This window comes from Numenius arquata, chromosome 7 (assembly GCF_964106895.1).
Source record: "Numenius arquata chromosome 7, bNumArq3.hap1.1, whole genome shotgun sequence".
NCBI lineage: Eukaryota > Metazoa > Chordata > Aves > Charadriiformes > Scolopacidae > Numenius > Numenius arquata.
Window position 1 is genome coordinate 17721589 of NC_133582.1, and position 13596 is coordinate 17735184.

Here is a 13596-nt window from a genome sequence, read left to right on the forward strand (position 1 = left end):
CAGAAAGGTTTGTGATTGTGCCCGATGAAAGTCATAGCTGCGAGGCACAGATTCACTGTTAATGATCATGAAGTCACAGCTGAGCATCAGTAACCCTGAACCAGCTGCAACGTGGATTTGCTAGGCAGCACTCTACAAACCATTTCATCAGTCCGCACCTCAGTCTTCCCCCTTCCCAAGAGGTAGAGGACGAAAACAAATCTCAGGCAGAATGCGCTAAGAGAAGTCGTATTTTGGAAGCACTGTAGAAAAGATAAGCTCATCTGGGGGGTGGGGGTGCAACACACAGTTAGAAATCAGGAAATCGGATGTGAAGAGACCCTTAACCTTTGGTGGAGCTAGGGAAGGAAAATCCTGCCACCCTCCTGAGAACAGCTCCCCAGCCCCATCTCTTCTCGTTCATTTTTGGGCTTCTCAGAGCTGTCTCTCAGTCATGGCTGTCACGTTCTTAGAAATATTGTCACCCATGCCACATGGGGGGGGGATGTGATTTTTTGCTGACACACCTATTGTGGTAAAAGCCCTACCACAAACACGCTTAACAATGGTAACACTTTTTTTCAGACACCAAATCTCCAATGGCTGATATACAAGCACCTTTACACTGGTACATCCTTGCTCCTGACAAAGAAACGCTGCAACAACTTTTTTGTGGAAGGCACTGTAGAAAATTGGTATTTTCACATTCATATCTGATTAGTCCCGCTGCAATACACCAATGCGGGATTGTTTTGGGTTTGGTTTTGTTTTGTTTGTTTTTTTTTTTCTCTTTTCTTTCTTTTTTCCCCCCTTGGAAGGAGATGAAAAGATCAGGAACTTGAGTAAAGTCAAGTTTAAGAATGAGGAATCTCCCCTCCAGCGTATCTGTTTGCTTGGCGCTTAAAGGTGTGGTGTGACAAGGAGCAGCCTGGTAACTGGTGGGCTCAAAAGGTCAGTCAAGGGATTAAATCTTGTATTTGCACCTCATGTTCAAGGGCTTGAGTTAGAAAGCAGAGATAGCTGTCCAGGTTGTAGTGCCCTGGAACTGACAAAGGGAGTGTATATATATTCCAGATTTCCTGCTTGTCCAGAGACTCTGAAGAACTTGTGGAACTAAACATCTAGAATAACATCAGTCAATTCTTTCATTTAAAGTTGTAAAATATTGAAACCGTCGAAAAACATATCAAAAGCATAATGCAAAGCATACACTGTCAAAAATCCCCCACCAGTCACTCTGTGAAATTTTTCAGTGACACTACTCTGAAATTCACATGTAACCACGGTGGAAAGTAAAACTGCCCGTGCCCATGCGGGTGAAACTGCATCTACCCGTGCAAGGTGGACAGATGACTTTTGATACTGATCGTGAAGTCCTGTCACGGTCTTCCAGCAGGTCTTCTCTTCACGCCAACCGGTGTAAAAAACAAATAACAAACAAACCCCCGAAACAACAACAGCAACAACATCACGATCTGCTTAATATCCAGATTAAAAGGAGGAGAGAAAGCGCTACGCGTGGAGTCCCCTCGGGAAGCGGAGGAGGATCAGGAAGAAGGAAGCTGTCCGGCTGTCCGTGCCCCACGGTCGCGCCGCCGTCACGCCGCCAGGTGAGCGCTCCGCAGCTCTCTCCATCCCCTCCGGCCGCCGGTGCCCTCCGCCGCGCACCGCTGCCCCACGCACCCCCGGGGAGGGCGGCAGGACGGGGACCCCCGGAGAGCGGCTCCCGCCACCGCGGCCTCCGGCAGCAGCCGCCGCCGCGGCGCCCCCGTCCCCACCGAGCCTAGCCCAGCCCAGCCCCGCCGCGGCGGGGCCGGCGGCCGCAGGTGACGCCGGGGCGGGCAGAGCCGCCCCCGCCAAGGAGCCCCCGCCGCCCCCCGACCGTCGCCAGGGAAACCGCCCGGCGGCGCGGCCCCGCCGAGGGAGCCCCGGGGCGCGGCGGCGGCACCGGCGGTACCCCCGCCCCCGCCGTGGGCGTTCACCCCGGCGGGGTCAGCGGCCGCCCCCCGGGGGTGCGGGTGTTGCCGGTGCGGTGTGCGCGGTGGGGGGGGGGGGGGGGGGGGCGGGACGGGGGCCCGCTGCGGCCGGGCTCGGTGGGGCGGGCGGCGGCGGCCGAGACAAAGAGAACGGCGGTTCTCGGCGGCGGGGGGGAGGGAGAGGCTCCATCCCCTCTCTCCCCCCAAAAAACCCACCCAACCAAATGTCCCTTTTGCCCCCAAGAAACGAAATATTCCCTTGTGCGGTTGAAAATAACCGGCTGCCCTCGCCGGGGTTACCGAAAGGCGGCGGCGGACGCACAAAGCCCACCGGCCCCGCCAGCCCCCGGGTAATCCGTGGGGAGAGGGGGGGTGAGCGGCTGTGCTGAGCCTCCCCGCTCGGCAGCCCTTCCTTATCGGAATAATTTGAACATCCTTGTTTATAAACAAGAGGCGTTTGGAGGAGATTACCCGAGTTTGGGAAACGAGCGTTCTGACGCTGGTTTCTGCTCCTTAAAAGGGGGTGGTGGTGTCGGAAGGCGGGGGGAGGCTTGGGGGGGATTTGGGCCAGCCTTTCCCGCATCGCACGGCGGGGGGAGCCGGCCGGCTCCCCGCACACGCCGCCCCCTCCCCCGAGAAGGGAAATCAATCGGATCCGTGATATGGCACCCACCCCATGGCTGCTGAGCGCTGGAGATCACCGTTAATTCGCGTGCATTAGTTTCGGGTTACATCTTATTCGAGGGTTTAAATTCAACGTAAATACGCATTCGGGGCTGGGGTTTGGGAAAGCGCAACTGTTTCCCTGACGATGTCGCTTCGCCCACTGCTTGAGCGCGTGGAAATGTAATCTTGAAATGGGTCACCGCCTCAGAAGATACTTCAGAAACACAAATCAGGAATAATCAGACAGCAGAATTTAATTAGAGCCGTAGGCTAATCACAAAATATTTTATTCCAAGCCAATATCGCTATGGGGGAGGGGTCCATTTCTGCTTCGGCAGCGGCTCCTGCCGCCGCTGCTTTAGCGTTTGCAACATCTGGCCTACAGACCTACTAATTTCGACTCGTGATCTCGTTTGGCGAAACCCGATCTACGTGGTTCAAATACCTTCCAAATTGGGGGCGATTTAACAATCGCGACCAATTAAACCCGGAGAAGAAAAGAAAAAAAAAAAAGCAAAGGGGAAAAAAAAAAAAAAACACAACAGAAAGGAGGCAGCAAATCCCCTCCTTCCCTCTCCCCCCGCCCCGGGCTCCCTCTCACACACACACACACACACACACACTCACTATCTGTTGCTCTCTCACGGCGGCAGCGGGCGGGGGCGGGCGGCGGGGCCGGGACGCGGACTCACACTCACACTCAGGCTCGCACTCGCCCTCACACACTCGCCCGCACGCCCCTCGCACCATTGTCCCCGCCCGCCCGCCCCGCTTTTATCGGGGTGTTTTGTTCGCTCCCCGGCGCGGGGCTCGGCGCGCCCGCCCGCGCCGCGCCGGAGCGGCACATTCATTATCGGCCGGGGGCTGATTTCAAACCGCTGCCATCGCGGCTCCATTGTTCGCCGGGCGGCCAGGCCCCGCCCCCCTTTGTGTGGCGCGGCGGCGATTGGCCGGCGCCGGGCGGAGGGCTGCCGTCACCGCTCGGGAAGCCCATTCATCTGTGCACTTGGGCGTTGGACTCCGCATCTTATTAGCAACCAGGGAGATTTCTCCATTTTCTCCTTGTCTACAGTACGGCTACAAATCTGGGATTTTTTATTACTTCTTTTTACTAAACTTGGGCTCCTTTTTTTTTTTTTTTTTTTGCTCGACTTTTTCCTCCCTTTTTTTCCCCTCCCTCCTGTGCTGCTGCTTTTTGATCTCTTCAACTTTAAATTTTTTAAAAGGAGTGCATTATAATCGGTTCTGTTCTCTCTTCTCCTTTTTTTTCCCCTCTGGTGTGTGTGTGTGTTGCTGCTGCTGCTGGTCGCCCAGTATTTATACCAACCCAACGCTCTTTGTTTCCCCTCCTTTTGGATCTGTTGAGTTTCTTTGTTGAATAAGACAGCATGGGTGCCCAGTTCTCCAAGACCGCTGCAAAGGGCGAAGCCTCCGCCGAGAAACCTGGGGAAGCAGTGGCTGCATCTCCGTCCAAGGCGAATGGACAGGTAAATAAAAAAAAAAAAAAAAATTAAAAAAAGATATTAAACCTACTCCTTTTTTTAAGCCAACTTCGACGGACTCTCTTTCGCATCCTGTTTAATTCTTCCTTTGATGCCCCAGTGGCACATTCAATGGAGAATACGGTCGATCCTTTTATCTTTGCAACTCGAGGCAAAGGAATAATGTATTATTTTTTTTTTAAAACGGGCTCGGCTTTGAACGATTCGTTCCTTTATCTTTCCTGCGGGGGGAGGGGGTGGGGGGGGCACATCGTTTTTCCTTGGGGTTTTTTTTCCCCCCGTTTTCCTTTTTTTTTTTTTTTTTTTTTCCAAATCCCTCGTGTGTTACGGTGAGGCGTCCCGGTGGCTCGTAGACGGAAAGGATCTTACGCCGCTTGGCTTTTCTGCCCGCCTAACCTCCTCCTCCCGACGACGCTCGGTGACTAGCGCCAAACGCCTCTCCCGGCGGCAGGGCGGCCGTGTCGTACCGGGGGCCGGAGCCGCCGGGGCTGGGGGGCTCGGCGGCGGGCAGCCCCCCGGGGCGGGAGCGGCGGCGGGGGGGGGAGGGGGGAGGGCAGGGGCTGCGCCGCCCGCACCAGTTCCGCCGGGGGCTCGAGCAGCCTGCAGGGCTTTCTGTCACCGCACACACACACCCCCACCCCACCCCCCCAACGCGTGTGCCCCCGCTGCCCCGGGCACCCCCCGCCGCCTCCGCAGCTGCCGCCCGGGGCAGCCAGCCGCGCTCCGGGCGCCTGAAAGATGCAAATGCGGCGCGGGGTGGGGGGGAACGAACGGGGGGCGGCTCGCCGCACCGCCCGGGCGGAGAGGGGCAGCGGCGGGCGGGGGGCCGGGGCCGGGCCAGCTTTGTTCGCCATCCCCGCCCCGCGCCGCCGCCGCGGCTGGACGGGGCGCGCCGGGGGCGGGGGGGAATTGCGCGGCGCCGCCGCCGCTGCGTGGAACCGCGGCGCCCTCTGGCGGCAGCCGCCCGCCGCGGCCCGTCCCGGGCGGCGGAGGGCCCGGGGGTTTAAACCGCCGAGGCAGAGAACGGGCGAGGAAAGGCCGCCGGGGCGGGGAGGGCGGTGGGTGACGGCGGCGGCCCGTGTCCCCCCCCCCCCCTCCCCCCCCCCCCCCCCCCGTCGGTCACCGCCGGTAACGCCCGTCGCTGTCTTGCAGGAGAACGGCCACGTGAAGGTGAACGGCGACGCCTCCCCCGCGGCGGCGGAGGCGGGCAAGGAGGAGGTGCAGGCCAACGGCAGCGCGCCCGCCGAGGAGACGGGCAAGGAGGAGGCGGCCTCGTCGGAGCCCGCCTCCGAGAAGGAGGCGGCCGAGGCGGAGAGCACCGAGCCGGCCTCCCCGGCCGAGGGCGAGGCCTCCCCCAAGACTGAGGAGGGCGCGACCCCCTCGTCCAGCAGCGAGACCCCGAAAAAAAAAAAGAAGCGCTTTTCCTTCAAGAAGTCCTTTAAGCTCAGCGGCTTCTCCTTCAAGAAGAACAAGAAGGAGGCCGGCGAGGGGGCCGAGGGCGAGGGCGGCGCCGCCGCGGCGGCCGAGGGCGGGAAGGAGGAGGCGGCGGCGGCGGCCCCCGAGGCGGCGGGCAGCGAGGAGGGCAAAGCCGCCGCCGAGGAGGCCTGCGCGGCCGCCGCCGGCAGCGCCGAGGCGGCGAAGGAGGAGGCGGGGGACTCGCAGGAGGCCAAATCGGACGAGGCCGCCCCCGAGAAGGCGGCGGGAGAAGAGGCCCCGGCGGCGGCGGCTGAGGAGCAGCAGCAGCAGCAGCAGCAGGCGGAGGGGAAGGCGAAGGCGGAGGAGGCGGCGGCCGGCGCCGCTACGAGCGAGGCGGGCAGCGGCGAGCAGGAGGCGGCCCCCGCGGAGGAGGCGGCGGCGGGGCGGCCGGAGCCCCCCTCCGAGAGCAGCCCGGAGGGACCCGCCGCCGAGTCGGCGGAGTAAGCGCCGCCGCCGCTCGCCCCTCGCCGACGGACTTTTTTCTTCCCCCCCTGTTTGTTTGTTGGAGTGGTGCCAGGTACTGGTCTCGGAGAACTTGTCTACAACCAGGGATTGATTTAAAAGATGTCTTTTTTTTTTTTTTTTTTTCTCTTCTCTTCCCCCCCCCCCCCCCCCCCCCGTTCCAAACCCCCTCCTCAAAGCTCCCATCTCAAATCGTTGTGTGTTGCCGCCATTCCAACGGGCGGAGGGGGGATCCCCTCCGCCCTCCTCTCCTACCCTCTATATTTTGGTTTTTTTTTTTTCCTTTATTTTTTTTTCATCAGTATTAATGTTTTGATTTGGTTGGTTCGGGTTTTTTTTTTTATATTATTTTTTTCGTGTTTTTTTTTTTGTTGGTTTTTTTTTTTTTTCATACTTTGCAACTCTTCATATTATAAAACTTTTCCCGATCGGTCTATGGACATGCCCATATATGAAGGAGATGGGTGGGTCAATAAGGGATATCAAATGAAGTGACAGGGGCCGCAGTGGGGAACCCGGGGTGCGCAGCCCTTGCTGGGAGCGCGCCCCGCCAGAAATGATGTAAGGGGTTAGTCTTTTTTTTAAAAGAAAGTTATTACGATGTATTTTGTGAGGCAGATGTTCTATAAGGTTTACAACACTACAAGTCTTGATTAAGAAGGAAAGGAAAAAGGAAAAAAAAAAATAAAAATAAAAATCAATACCCAGATAAAGAGATCATAGTCTTAGGAATTCATTTAAACCATAGGAACTTTTCACTTATCTCATGTTAGCTGTATCAGTCAGTGATTAAGTAGAAATACAAGTTGTATAGGCTTTATTGTTTATTGCTGGTTTATGACCTTAATAAAGTGTAATTATGTATTACCAGCAGGGTGTTTTTAACTGTGACTATTGTATAAAAAAAAAAAAAAAAAAACAAACAAACAAATCTTGATATCCAGAAGCACATGAAGTTTGCAACTCTTTCCACCCTGCCCATTTTTGTAAAACTGCAGTCATCTTGGACCTTTTAAACACAAATTTTAAACTCAACCAAGCTGTGATAAGTGGAATGGTTACTGTTTATACTGTGGTATGTTTTTGATTACAGCAGACAATGCTTTCTTTTCCAGTTGTCTTTGAAAATAAAGGAAAACTCTTCAGATGCAATGTTTTTTTTTTTTTGTGTAGCATCTTGTCTATCATGTTTTTTGTAAATACTGGAGAAGCTTTGACCAATTTGACTTAGAGATGGAATGTAACTTTGCTTACAAAAATTGCTATTAAACTCCTGCTTAAGGTGTTCTAATTTTCTGTGAGCACACTAAAAGCGAAAAATAAATGTGAATAAAATGTATAATTTGGTTGTCTTTCTTTTATGGATACTCTGGTGGCTTAAAGGGACGAGCCAGTATTGCCTAAATTTGTATAGAGAAAATCTTGTGTGCTGTTAGCACTAGCTTTGCAAACTACCTTCCTGGATCCTGGGCTCTGTAATAACTGTGAATCTTTTAGAGAAATTGGGCACTGCACCAGGTCATTTGTAGGCTTTTCTGGCTTTAAAAAGAAGGCTGGAAGGCAGTCTGAGCGTGTATGGTTCTCCTGTCCAGGCTCCATCTTGCTTTTAAGACCAGAGGTATCCAGCATATGAGAGTCTTGCCTCTTGAGGAAAATAAGATTTAATTTTAATTGCTTAGGGTGGGGCACTGAAATTTTTACGCTGAGTTGCTTAAAAATTAAGCTCTTGAATGGATGTCCCACTCTACGTCTTGGTATGTTGGTCCTACTTAGGTACCTAGACGATAAACTTGAAAACTTGGGCCTGGAGGGAGAAAGGGGGAATTAACACTGCCATTTTGCTCAAAGTAATTAAAAGCAATATTTTCTTTTTTTCCTCAAGTGCTATTCCCACATACAGGTGAGTTACAGAACAGATTTCAAAATTTGTCTATAAAAATAATCACTTGGTGCTTGCCTTTAATTGTTAGGCTTTTTGGCTAATTTCCAGCATATTGCTCAGGGCATATTATGCCTTAATAAAACAGTGGGCTCATGCAAGAAAAGCAGCAGTGGTATTTGGAGGGTGGAAATTGATTCAAGAAAGTGTTGCTTCTAAGTTTATAGGAGAAAGTTTAGTGTTACACTTATTTGCTTCCACCTAAATTTTCAGCAGAAACTCTTTGGAAGCAATTATGATTCATTTTATGAGAAAATGGCACGTTAGCACCTTGTTCCCTAAAGAACAAAGCCTAAACTGAATGAAGTATAGTAGATTTCCTGCTGAATGCGTACCTTTTTTTTTGGTTTTGTTTTGTTTTCTTTTTTCTTTTTTTTTAATTCAGCTGTCTACCATTTTAACTTTGGCTTGTATGTACTCTAGTTGCCCTGGTATTTCTCTATAGCTTTAGAAATGTATTGAAACTATGCTATAATTGCTGAGGGACAAAAATAAATGGATGTAAAACAAGATCCTCCACACCAGTGTCATTCTTGGAGTACATGTGTTTGAAGTCTAGTGCATAACTGCTTTGCTAAGGGGTTTTTATAACATGGCTGTAAAAACCTGTTCTGAGACGCATGATGTCTTGGCCATAGAGTCAATGTCTCTTTTTAATAAATATATATATATTTAAATCCAAGGATTCTTAAAGAGAAGTCTGAATTTCTTCTTTTTTTTTTCTTTGTCAAACTGTATGTGTGCATATGAAGAAAATAATCACTAGTAAAGTTCTTCCTCCAAGTTTTCTCAGCCTGCTCTCCTCAGACTTTCATGTTCTTTCCTCACTCAGCTGGTGGCATTTTCTGAAGCGCTTCCAAGTTCCCGGGGGTGCAGAATCACTCCGGCCCCAGCAGCCGGGCTCCTGGCCTGGGGCTTTGTCATTCCACAGCTTGGCTTGACTTGAAATCTCTTTCCAAGTCTTAACACCAAGTCTATACCAGTAGAGTTTCAAAAATACATCTTAAGAAGACTGGTTGCGTGGTCTCCTCTTCTGGTTCCAGCAGTCGGGTGAGATTCGATGATACCAATTTTCCACCATGCGGTTTAAGAAGGTGGGAATCGGAAGGGGCTTGGAATAGTGGAAATGGAGGAGTTTTGAGCTACTTCCTCCTGCCAAAGAATTGTGCAAGAGCATCCCTCCTCCCTTGATCCCTGAGGGACTGAGTGGTCGCTCCCACGCAATTGTAGAATATCCTTATTTATGTACAAGGAAAATGAAGGGGCAGGGTGTTAGTGACTGGTGAGATGGTTAATCTTACTAAGAAAGCTTTATACCTTTGTTTTTTATTGCATTGATTGCCTTGGTGAAAATGCTCATCATAATTGTTGTAATTTCAACAAATTCTCTAAGAATTGGAATGCATGTGACTTTAAAATGTGTGATTTCAAGCTGATTTTCCTATCTTGTGGGTTGCTGTGGTTCTTTTTAAGCAGAATGTTATTACTGCTATGAACAAGGTAACTTCTGTTGTGCTGAAACAATGTCATATTTTTAGGTAAAACTTACACTGGAATCTAATTTTGCCTAACTAAGGGCTCTAGAGATTTACTTCTTTTAGGTTTATTTACTTAGGCTGAGGCAACAGTCTTCCTTGTTCAAGGTCAAAACTTGGTTGTATGAAAGCCCTTTCAAATTTCATGCCTGTCTTGGTAATACCTAAACTTAATTTCTGACTCTCCAACTCAAAATGTCTGACCTCAAGTACTCGAGTTCTGTATCTGGTCCCAATAGTTATTAATGTGAAATTGTGGAGGCTTTGCCTTCGGGCAAGGAAGCGAGGCAAGAGGAGGACCAGGCAAGCTGGGGGAGGGAAGCGGAGCCCAGGCTTTGGCTTCTGCTGGGGCGCCTTCACCTTCCCACTTGTGTGCACAAATCCGGTATCCATATACCAGCTTCTGACATACCTAAAAACTGCTGTTGATTGTCTGTGTTGCAAACGTTGCATATACCAGTGTTTTACTCCTTTATTACGCGGGAGGATGTTGTCTGTGTTTTAAGAATGTTTTTTGTTATCTGATACTATTTGAAACGGCTAACTCTTGAGCTTCACTTGCAGATGATTAGATAAAGGTCAAGGGTTTTCATCTGCTTTGATTGTTTGGGTTTTTCTAAGTTGCGAGTCCTTTTATACTCCTTTTTTAAAAAAATCTAAACTAACACACGTTCTAGTCTGAAGCTGTAATACCAGTTAACGGTTTCCTGCAAAATCAGTCCCATGAATTCATTCTTTATGCTGTTTGTGTAGTAAAAGAGTAGTGAAAGGTCATAATTGGTGATACCCGACTCATTTCAGCATTCGTTTTAACGAGGCTGAGGTAAAATGTGCTTTCCGTAATGATGTAGCTTAGTTGAAAGCATCCTGTTTCTAGGTTATGGCAAATTTTTCTACCCTGCCTAGGTCACTGGGACAGAATAAAGCAGGTGCTTCCCTTCCTGCAGTATGCAGCAAGTGAAAATCGTATATTGTGTTTATAACATACTGTAGACAGTGAGGTTAATTTGTCCTCTTTACAATTCCAGGGACCTCAGCTAATTGACGCTGAATGGGACCTATTGGAATTGCCACCGAGTCCGGGAGGGCAGAGACAAGGAGGCCTCTTACTTGAATAAAGGAATGTAAGAGGTGCTGCTGCTATGGTGAAGTGCAGGGGTACCCAAAGTCCCTGTGTCGGCTTGTCCTGGGGAGAGCCAGTGTGGCGGTGGGGAACCTTTCAGGCCTGTCGCTTGTCTGAGGAGTTAGGAAGGGAAGCTGCAGCAGCCAGTTTCATCATGCGTTTACTGAGACAAGCGTTGAGATCGCTCTGAAGCGGGAAGGTTGCCTATTGGGAAGATCAGCGGAGGTCCAGCAATGGGTTCAAAATGCTGCTTCTGGCTAAAGCAATGGGTGACCAAAGTGTTGCCCCATGAATAAAGTCAAGAGTTAGGAATATGTAACTTTGGGCTTTATTATTGAGTACACTTTCTATATGGAAGTAAGAGACAGCTTCAGAATGCCCCTATTTTAGGGTATTGGTAATGTTATCTGATAGAGGTGACATAAAACTTCAGTTAATGCTTTCAGAACGTTTTGAAATCTTGAGGAGGCTTACAAGTTTTATTTATACATCTTTGCCCTCAGTCTTTGTTACAGGAAGACATGCTTGTCGAGAACAAGACTACGAAGATACCAGTATCACCAAGTATCACCAAGATACTAGGTGAAACAGGACATTAATACTTGCAGTTAGAAAGACCCAAACAAGATACGTGGAATATTGGTTTTCAAAGCTATGATGAATTTAGATAAACTGGCAAAACCATTATTCAATTAAAAGGGGGGGTTTCTTTCTGTCTTGTTTGTTTTTATGTTTGGTGCCTAACACAATTCTGATTTCAGAACAGCAAGAACTGGGAGACATTGCTGGTGGTATGTGCTTTGTTATCACCAAGTAGGTAAATGTTCCAGGACTTGGGATTCTTAGGTTAATTCTTTTGGCTGTGCACATGATAACCTGCACTAGAAGAGCTCTGGAGAGGAATTGTTTTGAGCCAGGCAACGCTACTTTCTGAGGTCCTTTCCAACACCACAGCTGATACTCTTGGTAATAAAGTATTCGATAATTGCTCTTAGTGGAGACCACAGTGACTAGAGATTTATTTTTAGGAACAGTCCAAACTAGACTCTGTCTCCTGAAGTTCACAGCTTAGTTTCTAAAAAAAGAGACTGAAAATAAAACACCTATGAATCTATTAGGGAAATCGTACTTGCTGAGTAGCTCTAATAGCTGCAAGAAGTGACTTGCTAGCCTATGCTGGTGTAGTTATCTCTCGGAAACTTGGTATGTAGACCAACCTGAATATTTTAAATTAATTTGATAACACAAAAGCCATGCTTACAAAGGTGACCTGATGTTCAAAGGAAACCAAACCCTTTGTGGAGCTGTTGCTCCTTGCTGGAAAAGAACCATTCTGGACCAGTAAGTCCTGACTTGCATAAGGCAGGACCTTTACAAAAGGAGAGTGGGGAAAAATAAAAAAAACAACAAAACAAAACAAAACTTTAGGAACTAAAGGAAGAAATTGGTTATTTTTTCTAGCCCTCTGGAGCAAGGCCATCATAGGTGTAAAGTACCCCTCTTCTGTCTTTAAAAAATACAATTTTTTTATGAGAGAGAGTTTCCACCGGAATGCTAAGCCAAGCTTTCAAAAACCACAGGGAAAATGGAGTCCAAAATTGGTGAAGGTAACGTTTCTCAGGAATTAATTATTAGGTCAGTCAGAAGCCCTACATCGCAGCTCAGGAGCTTGTTAAAGCGAGTTTACCAGACACGGCACCTCTGAGGAGACGGGGCAGCATGTATTTTCCATCTTGGTAATCAAACAAAATGGCAGAAATCATGGACTGATGTACATGAAGGAACATGGGGTTTTTCCCCTGGTTCTATTTTCACATATCCTGCATATGTATTTGGTTTCTAATAAAGATCCAGGAAGAAGACTTAAAGCAGCGGAGAGAGAATAATTCCAAAATTTCTCTGAATCCCTTTCCCTGGATGTTTTTATACAGGTGTTTTTGAATTCTGTTTTAATATTTTATTCTGCTGTTTAATACCTAACTTTACGAGTTAGTGCTCACATGGAGAAACAATGCATATGTATACTAAATTAGATAAGGAATTTTGTGAAGGACTCATTTTGGCCTCATTCTTCTGTCACTGAGACCTGTGAGAAGGAAGTTAACCGATACAAAGTGCTTCTAAAATTCCCCCGTAAATGTTGCTAATGGTAAGAGAAATGGATTTGATTCTTCCCGACAGCATCTACCTGCAACCCGAAATGGAGTGTGTGCAGCAAAAGGACAAGAAAAGTGACTGTGTTAAGAGACTGAAGACACACAGGACCACACTTGCAAAATGGGCAGCAGCACTTTCACGTGTTGCTGTCACAAATGACAAAAATGAAATGCTGCTGGAAACTTATCCTCGTTATTATATACGCGAGAGTTTACACCCTGGAGGCTCATCAGACCTAGCCTTTTCCCTGCCGCCACCACATGGAGTCTGTCTAAAATTAACAAGCCTGTACGTTGGAGTGATGATGCAGAAATGTATTTAAAAGTTTGTGTGGATAAATCATCAGAAAAGTTTGCTATTTTCAATGTAAAACCAATAATTTTTGGTGATCACTGATATGCACTGAATGCTGCATTATTTGGTAGATTTTTTGCCTTTGGAAATGGAAATGGAAAGTTGTCATTTCAAGATAATGAATGTTCTAAATTTATTATAAATTGGGCCAAAGGGGAGAAAGAAGGTGAAAATACCTTTCCAGTGATATTGGAATAGGACCATCAACTTTAGTAAACAGAGAAGAGAGATTCAAAGCCAACTGTTCTCTATTTAAATCCCAGTGCAAATCTAATCTAATCTAGTCATCTAATCTAATCTAGTCTAAGGAGGCTTTAGGGCTTCAACTTGCATCTTGTTGTTGTTATTGCATACATGTTATGATAGTCATTAGTTTAATTATCTGTGGATATATAGAAATAGAAACAAAATAGTACTTCTGAAATTT

At 48.6% G+C, this 13596-nt stretch overlaps 1 protein-coding gene across 1 annotated transcript; it reads left to right on the forward strand.

The window, feature by feature from the left end:
• Positions 1-3613: 3613 nt before the first annotated feature.
• MARCKS (myristoylated alanine rich protein kinase C substrate) lies at positions 3614-6043 on the forward strand. Its single transcript, XM_074150404.1, has 2 exons — positions 3614-4108; positions 5276-6043. Exons 1-2 carry the CDS (start codon positions 4010-4012, stop codon positions 6041-6043), a joined length of 867 nt encoding a protein of 288 aa, XP_074006505.1. The 5' UTR covers positions 3614-4009.
• Positions 6044-13596: the final 7553 nt, after the last annotated feature.